Here is a 13,936-nt window from a genome sequence, read left to right as displayed (position 1 = left end):
TTCTCTGGTAAATTTAAAATTTCTGGAATAGTCAAGAATAATATGAGACTACCCCGCACTAGGATCAAGCAATGGTTATTCTCTGACTTAACAATTTCACCTGTCTCTGGCATGGGAAATTAAAGTCCCCAACAATTTTTTTTTTTATAATATCAACTGAAATTGCCTCGACCTACTACTAGCTTGGGTAGGTGTGATCTAGAATCCAGTTATTTTTTCCCAGAACTCTACAGTCCACTCAAACGCATAAAAGACAAAAAATACTGCAAAGGCACAAATAATATTTTCAGAACTTTTTCGGCGGAGAGCAACTTCAACTATCCATTGCAATAATATACTAAAATTACATTACACTTTACAACAACCAATTGGTTACTTTTACAACGCCCCCACCATCCACTATGCAAAGGATAAAGGGAGTCCCCACAATCCCACAACAAAATGGGGGAAGAACTGCTAATCATAGATAACTTTGAAAAAGAAGCTCACCTCATCTGAAAATGATGCTAATTGATTGGGTGCTTACCTTTGTCCAAGGAATGACATCATGCCTTGCTTGACGGAACTCCAGAAAGGTAATAAAAGGGGCCAATGGTTGGGCTAAAAGCTAAAGTTGTGGCATCTGACATTGATTGCATTGCCACCAATTGCAGAGAAAAATAAATAGTGATGGTAGGTAAGGATACAAAGGAGGGGTGGGACACAAGACCATTAGGAGTTCTCAGAGGCACGTGCAACGAATTGGAGGTCTATGATGGGGCTGCCGGTTCAGGCTTGACCAGTGACTGGTCATCCGGTTGCTGAGTAGGATAGATGAGTGCAGCGAGTGATATGGGCATGATGCAGAGGGATTTAGACTGAAGGTATTGCATGGCCGCGCCAACATCTTCCTCCATGAGCTTAGCAACCTCTTGTTCTGTGTCGGCATTGGACCACTTATCCCAGATATGCTGGTTGGATCTACTTTCACCACTGTCCCCCTAAAATAGAGGAAAAACAAGCAAATGAAGAATTTTATTTAACTCAAGCTATAGACACTGTTTTTAGGGTCTTTTGATGATGTTCAATAAGTAGCAACAGGATTCAATTCATTACCTCCACAGATTGCAACGGAATGTCAGCAACAAGTTGTGCCACCGCACTGGCTCCTCCTAGCCTACTCATGCTCAGTACCTTTAGGCAGTTTAAATTTAGTGGACAGATAAAAGAATGAAAACCAGGAAATCTCCAAACCAGCAAGGGAACTATGATGGCCAAGAAATCCCATATACACTGAACTCACAAAGGAATGGAAAATGGGGAACTCAAAAACCAGTAAGGAGGCTACGCTTTTATATGGTATAACAGAGAACTTCTTTTGAGAAGGGAATGGGAGATTAGAAGACTACCAACAACAGTATGAGATTACTCCCTTCTTTTTTCAATTTCTTGAACACATCAAACATTCCTTCCCTCCCATTATATGATACTATTTGAAACAGAACCAAAGTTATTAGTTTGACTTGCAGATTATACAAGTAGTAGGACAATAAAATAGTAGTTGAAAAGTTGGTTCAATAAAAAGACCTCAAAATTTTGACTTTGATCAGTTAAAAGGATTTAATAAGCTTAGCTTATCTAAAAACATATTAATTAGCTGAATGATGTTAAACCAAATAGAGAGAGTATGTAAATCGGGAAAGTGTTTATATATCAGGACGACAGGAGCAGGTGGTAGAATAAGCCAGGATGAGAATTACTTCCAAATAACCCAGGAGATATAGAAATATACTTATTTGCAAACTGAAATTAGTATACAAACAAAACTGTTAACCTATTCTCAGTATTAAACTCATAAGGCAACTATTTCCCATGAAATCAAGCTAAAAATAGCTCAAGCTACGTAATGCATATAAGATCATGTTAACCCAATCACCTTTAGAGAAACCAACAATCAGAAAACCACATGACCACTAAATCCCCAGAAAGGGAAGTGTCCTCAAGAACATGATGGTCAAGATGAATTAGCAAGCTCTACAGGAATGGATTAATGATGGTGGTTCCAATAATTTTTGATTGAGAATCAAATCATATGGATAGGAATAATACTGAAAGCAGCTTCATTGTACAGAACTCAGAAGCCAAAAACCTAATATTGCTCTAGGAGATGGTAGGAAGAGTGAATGACTAAGTTAGCAACTAAGACGAATTCTAAAAAATGACATATTACCTTAACTTGAAGCCTTAAGAACTTCACATAGTCCAGAATCTCATCAAGCATTGCGGCCCTATCTGTCTGGCAAAAGGTTAAAAAAAAAAAAAAATCAATACCCCAAGCTGCCACATTCTTTTTAATTCCACTCTTTACACAAGGGAGCCATTAATATTAGATACTGAATAACTACGTCAAAGTCCAATTTTAAAAAATCCCAATCAAAGTGAAAATCAGCAATCAAGCTAATCCAAAAAGCCTGCTACTAGAAACTTGAAAGTAGTAAATTTGAACCATCAGACACATTCCATTGCAAGTAAAACAGTAAAAGTTTGCCTACAAGATGAATCATCTGATACCTGTCTCTACTTTTACACGTACTGGTATTTTAGGGCCATGATGTGGACAAAAAAGTAAAATTGCTACTATTTGTGAACATAATATTTCGTGTTTTAGAGAGCCTGTGTATGACATTTGTGATGCTTAAAGAAACACACTATTCACGAAAACAAAAACGTGTTGCAACTAGACACTGGGACACACCTTATTGCAGCTGGGTACCAGTTCCTGCAAAGCCTTTATTCTTTCTGATATCCTCTCTCTTCTCAGCTGCAAAAAAGAAACAGATAATTATTTATTACTACTTGTTTCTAGAGAACTCTCATAAGAACTGGCATTATACCATGTGATTCACGTTAGTCCTTACGAAACTTATCAACATAGCATGTTACATCAATCTTCTTACCCTCTCAGCAATGCTATGTGGATCTGTGGCTTGTCCCCTTCGAGCTCGAACCCTAGGACGAATTGAAGGTGGGTGCGGTACAGTTACTGTTGTGCTCGTCGTTGGTGGACCTTGAAAAGGCTGCCAGAAACCAAGAGAAATTATAAGCTCGACAAATGCAGTAATTATCTACTCCCCTCATTGACAAAGAGGACATTTTTGTCTTAAAGAAACATAACCCAAATCATAGTTACCAAGCATGAATCATTCAACTAATTAGGCTTCGAAAATAAAGAGAAATTAAACAGAATAATGGATGCAATACCACGCACCCAAGGGTGTGGTCTAGTGAACAACAAGGTGGGAGAAGAACCATGACTCCATGTGGTCTAAGGTTCAAATCCCGTGGAGGCAAAAAACAATAGGTAATTTCTTCTTATCTATCCAAGCCTTGGTGCATAGAGTTACCGGTACCTGCATCGGAGGGAGACAACAAATACCCGGTCGAATAGTCGAGGTGGGCACAAGCCGGCTAGAACACCTCCGTCTTAAAAGAATAAACATATAACAGTGTTTTACCTTCTTATAGTCGGATATATGCCTCAATTAGAAAAGAATTATTCGTTCATTCCAATATGCTCTCCTCATTGGCAAGGAGTATTAAAATTGTGTACAAAAAGATTTTGGACTAGCTTCAGACAGCTCACTGGCTATAAGGAATATAACACAAGGGATTGAATCAGTAGCAAATCAAATTTATAATAAACTTTTTTTAAAGACAATATATCCAGTAATCCTGTGACACAATACTTTTCCAATTTTATCATTCTTCAAAACACACTAATTCCTCAATCATCATCAGAAACAATGGCAACTCTTCACAGGGACCCATTCCAAGTCACAATAAAACTATAGATAAACTCAATTTTACATTTCCAGCCACTTATATGGAAACATAATCTGTATTGGAGAATAATAATGAGCAATATAGTTTAGCAATAACTTTCTCAACCAAAAAAAAAAAAAGCACACACAAAGACAGTGACTAACCTGGACATGGTGAACAGGAGGCACAGCGTGTCGAACTGCATGAGAATGCAAATGTTGTTCTAGACCTGCATATAAATTTCCGATATTCATCCCTTCTCTTTCCTGCAAAATAAACCAAAAAAAAAAGAGTTAAAATATTCGTCACTTCGCCAATTATAAACATGGTAAAATTTGGAAAATGCCGAACGGAAAAAAAAAACTCCCTCCATTTCAATTTGTTTGTCCTACTTCTCTTTTTAGTCCGTTTGAAAAGAATGTCTTTTTCTTTTCTTGACTACTCTTTAATTCCAACTTTACACATGTCATTTTAAGACCACAAGATTAAAGGACACTTTGGTACATTCAATATATCTTTAGTCTAAGACCACAAGATTCAAAATTGTTTACTCCCTCCGTCCCAATTTATGTGGCACCGTTTGACTTGGCACAAATTTAAGGAAAAAAAAAAGATTTTTAAAACTTGTGGTCTAAAACAATGGACATTTGTGTGGCTATAAATTATTTCATTAGATAAAGGGCAAAATTATAAAGTTAAATTATTTCTAAATATACAAAGGTGACAGCTTTTTTTTTGAATGACTAATAATGACAGGGTGACACACAATCGCCGTCTCAAATTATTTGTCATTTTAGAAGTTGAAGGCAAATTAATTAGTTTTACCCATTTTATCCTTAGTAAAAAAATTTTTGTCATTAATGGAGATGCAAATAAAATAGACTAAACATTTAATACAAAGAGATTATAACTTAAGACATAAATAAGGATAAAATAGTCAAAACCCCTTCCTAATTAATACTCCCTCCGTCCCACGTCCCAATTTACATATCCCAATTTATCCGATATAATTTAATTAGGCACGGAATTAAAAAAAAAAAAAAAAAAAAATTTTAAAACTTGTGGTCTAAAATAAGTTAAGTCATAAATATTTGAAGAACTTTTAAGTTAACTAACTTCTAAATACAAGAAATATATACTCACTCCGTTTCAATTTCAATTTATATGAACCCATTTGACCGGGCACGACATTTAAAAAATAGGGAAGACTTTTGAAAATAGTGGTTCAAAATAAGTCTTAAAAATTTGTGCGACTGTAAATAATTCTTAAAGTGAATTTGTTTCCAAATTAAAGAAGAGGTCATCCATTTTGGCACGGACTAAAAAAGAAATAGGTTCAAACAAATTGAAACAGATGGAGTATTATTTTAACAGAAGTGAAAGTATTTAAAGGCGTGTAAAACAAAAAACAAAAAACAAAAAAAAAACCACAAATAATTTGAGACGGAGGGAGTACTTTATTAAAACGCCATGTCAAACAAATTGAAACTGATATATAAAAAAAAAAGAAAGAAGCTTACATGCTTGACAGCATAAGCAGCAGGGTCGGTGACGTCATCACGTCCGTTATCCAAGCTTAATCCCAAGGGAAACAAGGGTTGCTGATGTAGTCCGCCGCCAGCAACAGAGTTATTAAGATGATGAGATACGGCACTCGCCGAGGTGTTAAACGACGACGTTTCAGAGGGAGTGCCAACATCAGCATAAGAAGGAATCGCCAGAATTTGCTCTAAGAAATCATCTGCGTAGCCTTCCTGTTGGTTTGACGCCATGCCGGACGGAGATTATTTATCTCTCCGGCCAGATGAAGTTTTGAAGGGTTTTGAAATGGGAATGTCTTCTCTTTGGTTTTTTGGTGCTTTGTGGCATGCGTTTAAAAAGTGCCATGATTTTTTCATTGCTTTCTGCCATTTTCTCCTGTGGTCCCTGGAGTTTATTGTAATGTTGTTTTCGCCTCTGTAATAAAGCAAATTGCTCTGTTTTTACGCGCTCTGCCTCAAAAGAAGTATCTATTTAACCTTTAACACATTCTTTAAGAAAATATTAACTCTTAAAAAATACCTAATTAATATAGTTTTTTGATTATATAAAAATTCACTTACCTAGAAGGGAGTAAATTTGAAAGAATATAATTAAGAGCCCGTTTGGATTGGCTTATAAGTTGCTTATAAGCTGTTTTCAGCTTTTTTGAGTATTTGGCTTAAAGTCATCTTGTGCTTAAAACAAGCTCAAAGAAATAATTGGGTCCATTTGACTTAACTTATCTAAAGCAGCTTATAAGCTGAGCTTATAAGCCAAAAAAATAAGTTAGACTACCCCAACTTATTTTTTTAGTTTATAAGCTACAAACAAGCTTATAAGCATAAACCCATCCAAACAGGCTCTAATTCTTTTTTGGTAATATAAGTGAACACTTATTTTCGACCAAACCTAAAAAAAAGCTTGGTGAATACTCCACTTATTATGAACCAGAGGGAGTAATAACTAGAAATTTCCAAAGGCTAGTGGAACACTGTTAGAAATTTGTTGGATAATAGACTCATTCATTTACGCTTTTTCGCTTTAATACAAGGCTTTTATTTACAGTAAGTATGAACTTTTTGCTGGTGGCCCTGCAATTCATTGTAATGTTGTCTTTGCCCCTATATGTCTTGATTAAAAAAATAACACGGTTGAATTAAAATCTTAAAAAATAAAACACTTAAATCTAAAGTTTCTACATAATTTAAGTGTTTTTTCTCGATTTGGTTCGGATTATCGGTTCGGTGCGGTTTGTCGGTTTGCTTTGTACGCTCCTACCTCCAATTATTATTTATAGTTTAGATTTACCCTTCGTTAGAGTTTTGGTTCATATTGACCATTCCGTTAAGAAAACTTATTACATTTGCCCTTATCACTAACAAATTGCTGACTAGGAGCCCTTATTTTCAACATAGATGTCATGTGTATATATACATTTTCTTTTATTTTATATATACCTATTAAATTAGGCCATGTAATTTTCTTTTTCTATGAAAAAAAAAATAATACCTAACATTCTTCTCCATCAAATCACTAATTGCCCTCTTCTTCTCCGCCACTTTCACCGCCGTCCACCATCGGAGAGTCGTATCAGCATTGTAAGTAAATCATTTATTTGTTCCTTATTACCACATTCACGGTATATTTAATTTTCGGGTATGTGAAAACATCTGTTCTTCTTTATGTTGCTCTTTGTGGTAGATTTTTGGATGTAAGAGCTTCTCACCACATTATTTGAGCTGTAAATGTACTAATTGTTTTTCCCCCTTTCGCAGAAGCATTTACATTTGGAGTTTGTCAGGAGAAGTGGAGGGATATTGAGCCTGTTTGGATGGGCTTATGCCTATAAGTTGTTTGCAGCTTATAAGTTAAAAAAAATAAGTTGGGGTAGTCTAACTTATTTTTTTTGGCTTATAAGCTATTTTCAGGTTATAAGCTGTTTTAGATAAGCTAAGTCAAATGGACCCAATTATTTTTTTGAGCTTATTTTAAGCACAAAATGACTTTAAGCTGGTCAGCCAAACACTCAAAAAAACTGAAAACAGCTTATAAGCAACTTATAAGCCAATTCAAACGGGCTCATTATTACAAGAAAAGAAATCATTTCCCCCTAAATTTGTTTGCAAAACTCAATTTAGCACTGTAACTTTAAGAGTAATTATTTATCCCCCTAATCTCATTCAACATGTAATTTATATTTGCTTAAGAGGTCACTTGGCAGGCAAAGAAAGTATACACACTTTCTTGAAAGCGCGTGAGAGGAAAAAGTAATGTTTAAAACTGACTAACTTGTCCAGATGTCATTTTCTAATTCGTCATTATACAATTAAATACACTTAATATTGAACATTTCTTTTTTCTTTTTTTATTTCTCCCCTTTTCTTTTCTCTTCTTCTCCCCTCTTTCTCTTTATGTTTTCACCACCATTACACCCGTTTCCTCCGCCCCACAACCTTTCCATGTCTTTACTCATTGTCTTTTAGCTCTAAATCAATCCACAACTACTATAAAAGGAGCTCTAAAATAGTAGCAACAAACCATTTTTCAGATCTGAAAAATATTAGCTCGAGCTTCAAGCTTCTTTAATCGAGTTTTTCCCATGGTTGTTCAAGCTTTCAACTCTCTCCATGAGTGGTGGCTTCCAAAGTGAATTTGAAATTAAAGCGAGAATCAATGGTATCAATGATGCCAAAAACAGAACAATGACTCCTTTTTTTTATTTTTTATTTCAAGTTCTTTTATTTTTAATGTTGATTTTTTTTTCTGAAATCAAATACTAAAATAATGATTATAAATATGATATCCTGTGGGGCAATTACTTATGTATATAAATAGAAAAAAGAAACAATTGAAACATATGCAGCCTAATCTGTGGCCGGAAAAAAAAAATCGGACAAAACCTTCACTTTTTCCGATTGATAATGTTATCCGATTTCAGTTTGTTCCTTCATGTCAGAGAGATTTCAGGATTTTTGGAGTTCCATGATTGTTGATGGAAGAAGAAAGGTAGCTATTGTTGTTGATGGAAGAAGAAAGGCGGAAAAAGAAGAAGAAAAGATAAGAGAAAAAGAGAGAGAGAGAAAGTAGGAGGAGAAGAAAGAGAAAGAGGGACTATGTGACGTGTTAATGACGTGCTTTTAAAGTGATGCTTATATGGTGTACCTGTATAATACCTTTCAATCATGAAATTGGTATTACAAGTATAAGGTAGTATTTAATTAACTTGAAATTTTTTATGGGGGTAAATAAATGCCCGTTAAGTTTAATTGCTAAAGTGAATTGTGCGGTCAAATTTAGAAGGGAAATGATGTCTTTTCTCTATTATTATGCATATATTATTTACTTTTTAGAAATGCAATCTCTACTTCACCATTGAATCGTTTTCCTTTCTTTTGATGTCTTAAAGCACCTTGCAGACAACAGACATATCCTTCATTAAAAAGAATGAAGATCCCAAGTTGGGAAGTAATGGGTAAATTTTTAGTAAATTAAATGGCGGCAGATGGCGGTGGAGGGTGGTGACAGTGGCGAAGAAGAAAAAGGGGAAGTGGTGATTTGATGGTGAAGAAGATTAGATATTGTATTTTTTTTTATTAAAAAGGAAAATTATATTGCAAAATTCAATTGGTATGATAGAAAATAAAAGAAAAATTATATGTACACATGGTATCTATGTGGAAAGTAAGGACTCCTAGTCAGCAATCCATTAGTGATAAGAGCAAATGTAATAAGTTTTTTAATAAAAGGGATAAATATGAACCAAAACTCTAACGGAGGAGAGATGAAAACGGTATTTATTTAGCTAAATGATGAAAAAGTATTACTCTAGTATTAATGTTTTCCGATGTTATGGCTGACTTATTTTGAAAAAGAAAAATTGAAAAACACGAAATACTCACGCAAATCAAGAATGTCAAATGACAAAAAAGGTTAACGTAATACATTAGGATTTAGAAAATACATTTTCGCCTTGATTTTGTTGTTTAATGTTTAATCTTTTTCATTTGATAGTAAAATTCCAAGATAGCTTGGAAAATAAATTCTTCAGTTGAAATATAGGCTATATATAGCGTTAATTTGAAGTATATGATCTTAAGCAATCTCAAGGTACTAAAAAAATACGGATAAATAATTCAATATGTGTGTGGTTTACAGCCTATTTGGCCAAGCTTCTAAAAATAACTTATTTTAAAAAGTATTTTAAAAAAAAATACTTTTGGCTAAAAGCAGTTTGTGTTTGACCAATTAATTTTAAAAGTATTTTTGAGCAATAATTAGTGTTTGGTCAAGCTTTTAAAAAGTGATTCTATGTGTATTTTTCTCAAAAGGACTTTTCAAAAAAGTGTTTTTGAGCAAAAACTATTTTTTTTAACTTCTGAAAAATTGCTTCTGCTATTCCCCAAAAACACTTATTTTCTCTCAAAAACTTGGCCAAATACCTCACTTTTTTTTTTTAAAATAAGTACTTATTGAAAAAATAAGTACTTTTGGGGGGAAAATAAGCTTAGTTAAACAGGCTATTAGTTGTTCTATGATGTACTAGTTGAGAGGATTTCAACTCGGCGGTTTTAATTCTTATAAATAAAGATCTTTTTTTAAAAAAAAAAATTATGAATTGAGAATTTAAAGCTTGATGAACTCTTAGCCTTGTTTTACTTATATATTTTTATACTTCGTGTTAAAATGACTCAATTGGACCTATGCCTATGATAACTCTGACATAGCTGTGAGGAGAAAAGCGAAAAAGAAAAAGTGTATGTAATTGTACCTGTGGTGTGTTTAATATAGTTGTAACAAAAGCAGAAAAACGGTGTATGTGCTTCCTAAGAAATATACTCGTGTATGTTTCTAAGACACAAATCACTTTTTCTTGCGGGTAAAGTTACTCAGTATTTATGATAATAAAAGGTAACAAGTATTTAATAAAATAATTAAGGTGCACATAAGCTAGTCTCAGTATACAATTTGTTGCTTTTCGCTTCTCGCATTTCATGTCGTATAATGGCTTGATCCGTGACCATCAACTTTTATCAAATTAGAAAAAGAAGTGTTTTATTATCACTGTTGCTATAGTTTATTTTTGTTTATATATTTTTTTTCCAACTGTTTTTGTTTATATTGACAATTCTAAAATGTAGCAGATATTGAGGTGCTTGTTCTTTACTCTTTTGACTTGATGGCTAAACAAAAACAATTGTATCTCATACACAATAATATTTAAGGAATAAATGGAGAAAACTAATCCATGTATGTTTGAAATTTGGGCTGAAAGTGGCGATAAAGGAGAAACATTGGAAACTTATTACTAATAGTTAAAAAACAAATTAAAGTAGAATTATTGCACATACGTATTTGACTATCTAACAACTAACATACGTCTTTTTTTTTCCTTCTATTTTTTCCACCGTGGTGCATTAGCTAGTCTCATTCACCAGAACAGGTTAATGCAGTCTTCCATTTCTTCTTGCTGATGACCCCATAGGCATTTGAAAATTCTTTGTTATCTATTTCTATCAACAACTGAAATAGACTAAAGAAAACTTCTTTGTGCCCAAGGGGAATCAAACCCCCATCCAGAAGGCTAGCTAAGCTTATTTAAGTGGGTTTCAAAACTGCCGCTGCACCAAAAGACTGTTTTGTTATTGGGTTTCCAACAACTATTTCTTACTATATGTTTTATAGACTTCTCAATATAAATACAGGCCAGATTCTCGGAAACCCACCCGATACTGTAGATCGGCCCCTGGTCATCAACAATCCGAGGAAGTTTTCATTAATGTTTGTAGTCCGTTTGTAGTCAATTAATCACATAAGATTTAAGAAATGAATTCTTAGTCTAATTTAATCCCTCATGAGGTGAGAACTGTTCAAGATTATATAAGGAGACCAATTTCTCATTCCACAACTGATATGAGACTTGTAAATTCCCTCCCAACACCACCACCAGACATTTGGAGCATGAAAAATATACAAGGGGCTCAACGGTAAGTAAATTAAAATTTGAAATCATGTTGAATTGTGTGACAATTCAAAACTTAAACCATCAAAAGGAGCACTTTTTCATCTACTTAATTTTGTGTATCTGCTGAGCTTTACCCTTGTAAGGTATACATACTTTACGCTTGATAAACATAAAGTATAGTTATGCAAGATAGATTCATATTAAATTTTTTATCCAGTGACCAGTATATTTTGGAACTCGACTAATTTGGATTCGAGCTGAAAAGTCTCATTTGAGGATAAAATGCTCCCTATTAAAGGCGTTGATTCCATTATTGAGGCTCGAATCCAAAACTCCGTTTAAAAATAGAGGAATACTTACCAACCCACCATAATTTTTGGTGGTAAAATTTATATTAGGTCACCCACACCGTCACACGAAAGGAGTTTACTCTTACATTAAATGACTTTTTTCGTGCTTTTCAATTGTAGCCAAAAAAAAAAAAAAAAAAACTCACTACAAGGATCTTATGTAGAAATATATATTATCCTCAGTCTTAAAATTATTGGAAATCTTATGAAAAATACTTGATCATGAATGCTGCAGCGAATTCTTCATAGCTTGAGGCATATCAATTAAGACAATGTCCTTAAGAATATTTTACCCCGTGTGGGTGTATTCCCAAGGATTCAACAACTCTTTTAGTATAAAACTATAAGTCAGAATCTAACAAAGATTTCATGACAAGAAAGAAAACCCAGCATACCATAATATGGGAAAAGAATTTCCCTTTTTGTATCTCCTCCAAAGGAAAAGGACTAGAATATATATATTAATCAAAGATGGCTCAAAAGCCTCCAACGTTAATAAGAACTTAATGACCGAAGAAGTTAATGACAATAAGAAATGGTCCTCAGAGCAATTGGTTGAAAATGTATAGATCAAACGTTATCATATAGTAAAAGTCATATTCTTGGCAAAGAATTGATGGCTAATGAAGAATAAAGGGACAGTTATGATTTCAACACTAACGGTAAGATAATAAGGTATTAAAGGATGGCTTTAAATAATATAAATACATTTTTTTTGAGATATTATAATTATTTTTTCAATAATCCCCCACTATCTCAAAAAAAAAAAAAGGATAAAATCAAATAAGAAGTTTTGGTGGGTTTTCACATATGAGTACAATGTATCGAATCTGGTGTCTCATACACTATGAACCAGACTTAGATAAAACAAGATTATACTTACAGAACAAATGGTGAAGTTTAGAACTTCTATGAACCAAGAATTCTTTTGTAAGTCTAGGGTCTTATTTTATCAATTATACTCGCACAATCTTTGTCGTTATCGCGGTTTTGTGCTAAGAGGTCATGCGCGTGTCCTGGTATTCATGAGTGTTCTAGAAATCCGTCACAATTTCACAGGAGCGTCACCACTCCACACTCATATAAGTCCAACCATCAAATGTATTCTGCAGATCAACACACCACCTATAAAGGACATGGTAATGGATTAAGAGTTTATAACTCAACCTCACTTTACCTTGCAGTATAGCACTATGTTCACACACCATAGGAAGGGGCAATATTTAACAGTGCACTTTTGATCAACTAATGACTTGTTATTACCCATATGAACCTAATTCACGGGATCTCCAAAAATAGGTTGAGTTACCATCACTATTCATCTTCTCAATTGACAAAAGTATCATTCCCCTCGATGTTTCTTTTAGTCATGTGAATCGGCCAAATTCACCTCAGATATCATATAATTCATGGAAATAATTCCATCTCACAATAGCGCTGTTTTATTACTTTATGTCTCAAACGGATATTTTTTATTGCCATTGAAAAGTTATTTATTCACTACAGCTACCGCTGCTTGGCAACCACTATAAATAGACATGTTGGTTTCATCTCAATCTCAATACTCACTAAGAAGTATCTTAGCCTCATGACTAGCCAACTCCAAACCATAAACTCATATTTAATTATGGTCTACTTGGCTGATTTTCATAGTATTACACCCCCACAAAGGGTAAACACATAATCACTGATGAATTTTGAGATCCAACATAACTCTAGTAAGAGAGCGTAACCCCCACATTTTTAAATATTTTAAGACAGGGGAATAATATTTTCATAAAATATAAGAAGTATTACTAATTTCTCATAAGATTTATCTTACAGATAACAAGCTAATAATATAGCTTCACCAAAATATTATACCTTTTTTTCTTTCAAAATCAGATAATATAACCTTAGTAAGCCACCACACACTTTCAAATATTTCAGAATAAGGAGAATAACATTTCCATAGTTCATAAGGTTTTTAATTTCTTATAAGGTACTCTAGTTTTGTATCTAACAAGCTTATAAAAGTAGCTTATTTTCAAAGATTATCGGGTGCACAAGTTCAAAGAAAAGTTACTAGCATTTTCATTCATGACTACAAACATTTAGCACAATTAAATCGTGGTTAAAATAAATTTGTGACAAAAATATTATTCTTAGTTAAAACCATCATAACATTCTCACAAGAAATATTTACTCCAGTAGTTTCTACAAATTACCACATCAACCAAATTGGTTCAAATATTAGGAACACGCAACATCTCAGTTAAAGTCAATATTTTTCTAGATGTGAGCTTAAGAAGAACTTTTCTTA

General features: G+C 33.6%; 1 protein-coding gene across 1 annotated transcript; it reads right to left on the bottom strand.

The window, feature by feature from the left end:
* Positions 1 to 293: 293 nt before the first annotated feature.
* On the bottom strand, positions 294 to 5,667 carry LOC132609337 (transcription factor UNE12-like). The gene is made up of 7 exons (XM_060323252.1): positions 5,322 to 5,667; positions 3,966 to 4,067; positions 2,937 to 3,056; positions 2,735 to 2,800; positions 2,210 to 2,275; positions 1,096 to 1,173; positions 294 to 980 (listed from the first exon to the last, which is right to left on the bottom strand). The coding sequence occupies exons 1-7, from the start codon at positions 5,571 to 5,573 to the stop codon at positions 750 to 752; spliced, it is 915 nt and encodes a 304-aa protein (XP_060179235.1). The 5' UTR covers positions 5,574 to 5,667; the 3' UTR covers positions 294 to 749.
* Between the last annotated feature and the right edge of the window lie 8,269 nt (positions 5,668 to 13,936).

The sequence above is a fragment of the Lycium barbarum genome, chromosome 9 (assembly GCF_019175385.1).
Source record: "Lycium barbarum isolate Lr01 chromosome 9, ASM1917538v2, whole genome shotgun sequence".
NCBI classification, from domain to species: Eukaryota; Viridiplantae; Streptophyta; class Magnoliopsida; order Solanales; family Solanaceae; genus Lycium; species Lycium barbarum.
The sequence above is the reverse complement of the archived record's forward strand: the minus strand, read 5'-3'. Positions and strand labels throughout refer to the sequence as shown.

What these genes read in the sequence shown, in the direction of transcription:
- LOC132609337 (XM_060323252.1), bottom strand. Translation starts at nt 5,573, where the DNA reads ATGGCGTCAAACCAACAGGAAGGCTACGCAGATGATTTCTTAGAGCAA. An exon ending in CACATAGCATTGCTGAGAGG is followed by an intron (nt 2,801 to 2,936) that starts GTAAGAAGATTG and finishes TCTTTTTTGCAG; the next exon opens with CTGAGAAGAGAGAGGATATC. An exon ending in TCTTAAGGCTTCAAGTTAAG is followed by an intron (nt 1,174 to 2,209) that starts GTAATATGTCAT and finishes AACTGCCTAAAG; the next exon opens with GTACTGAGCATGAGTAGGCT.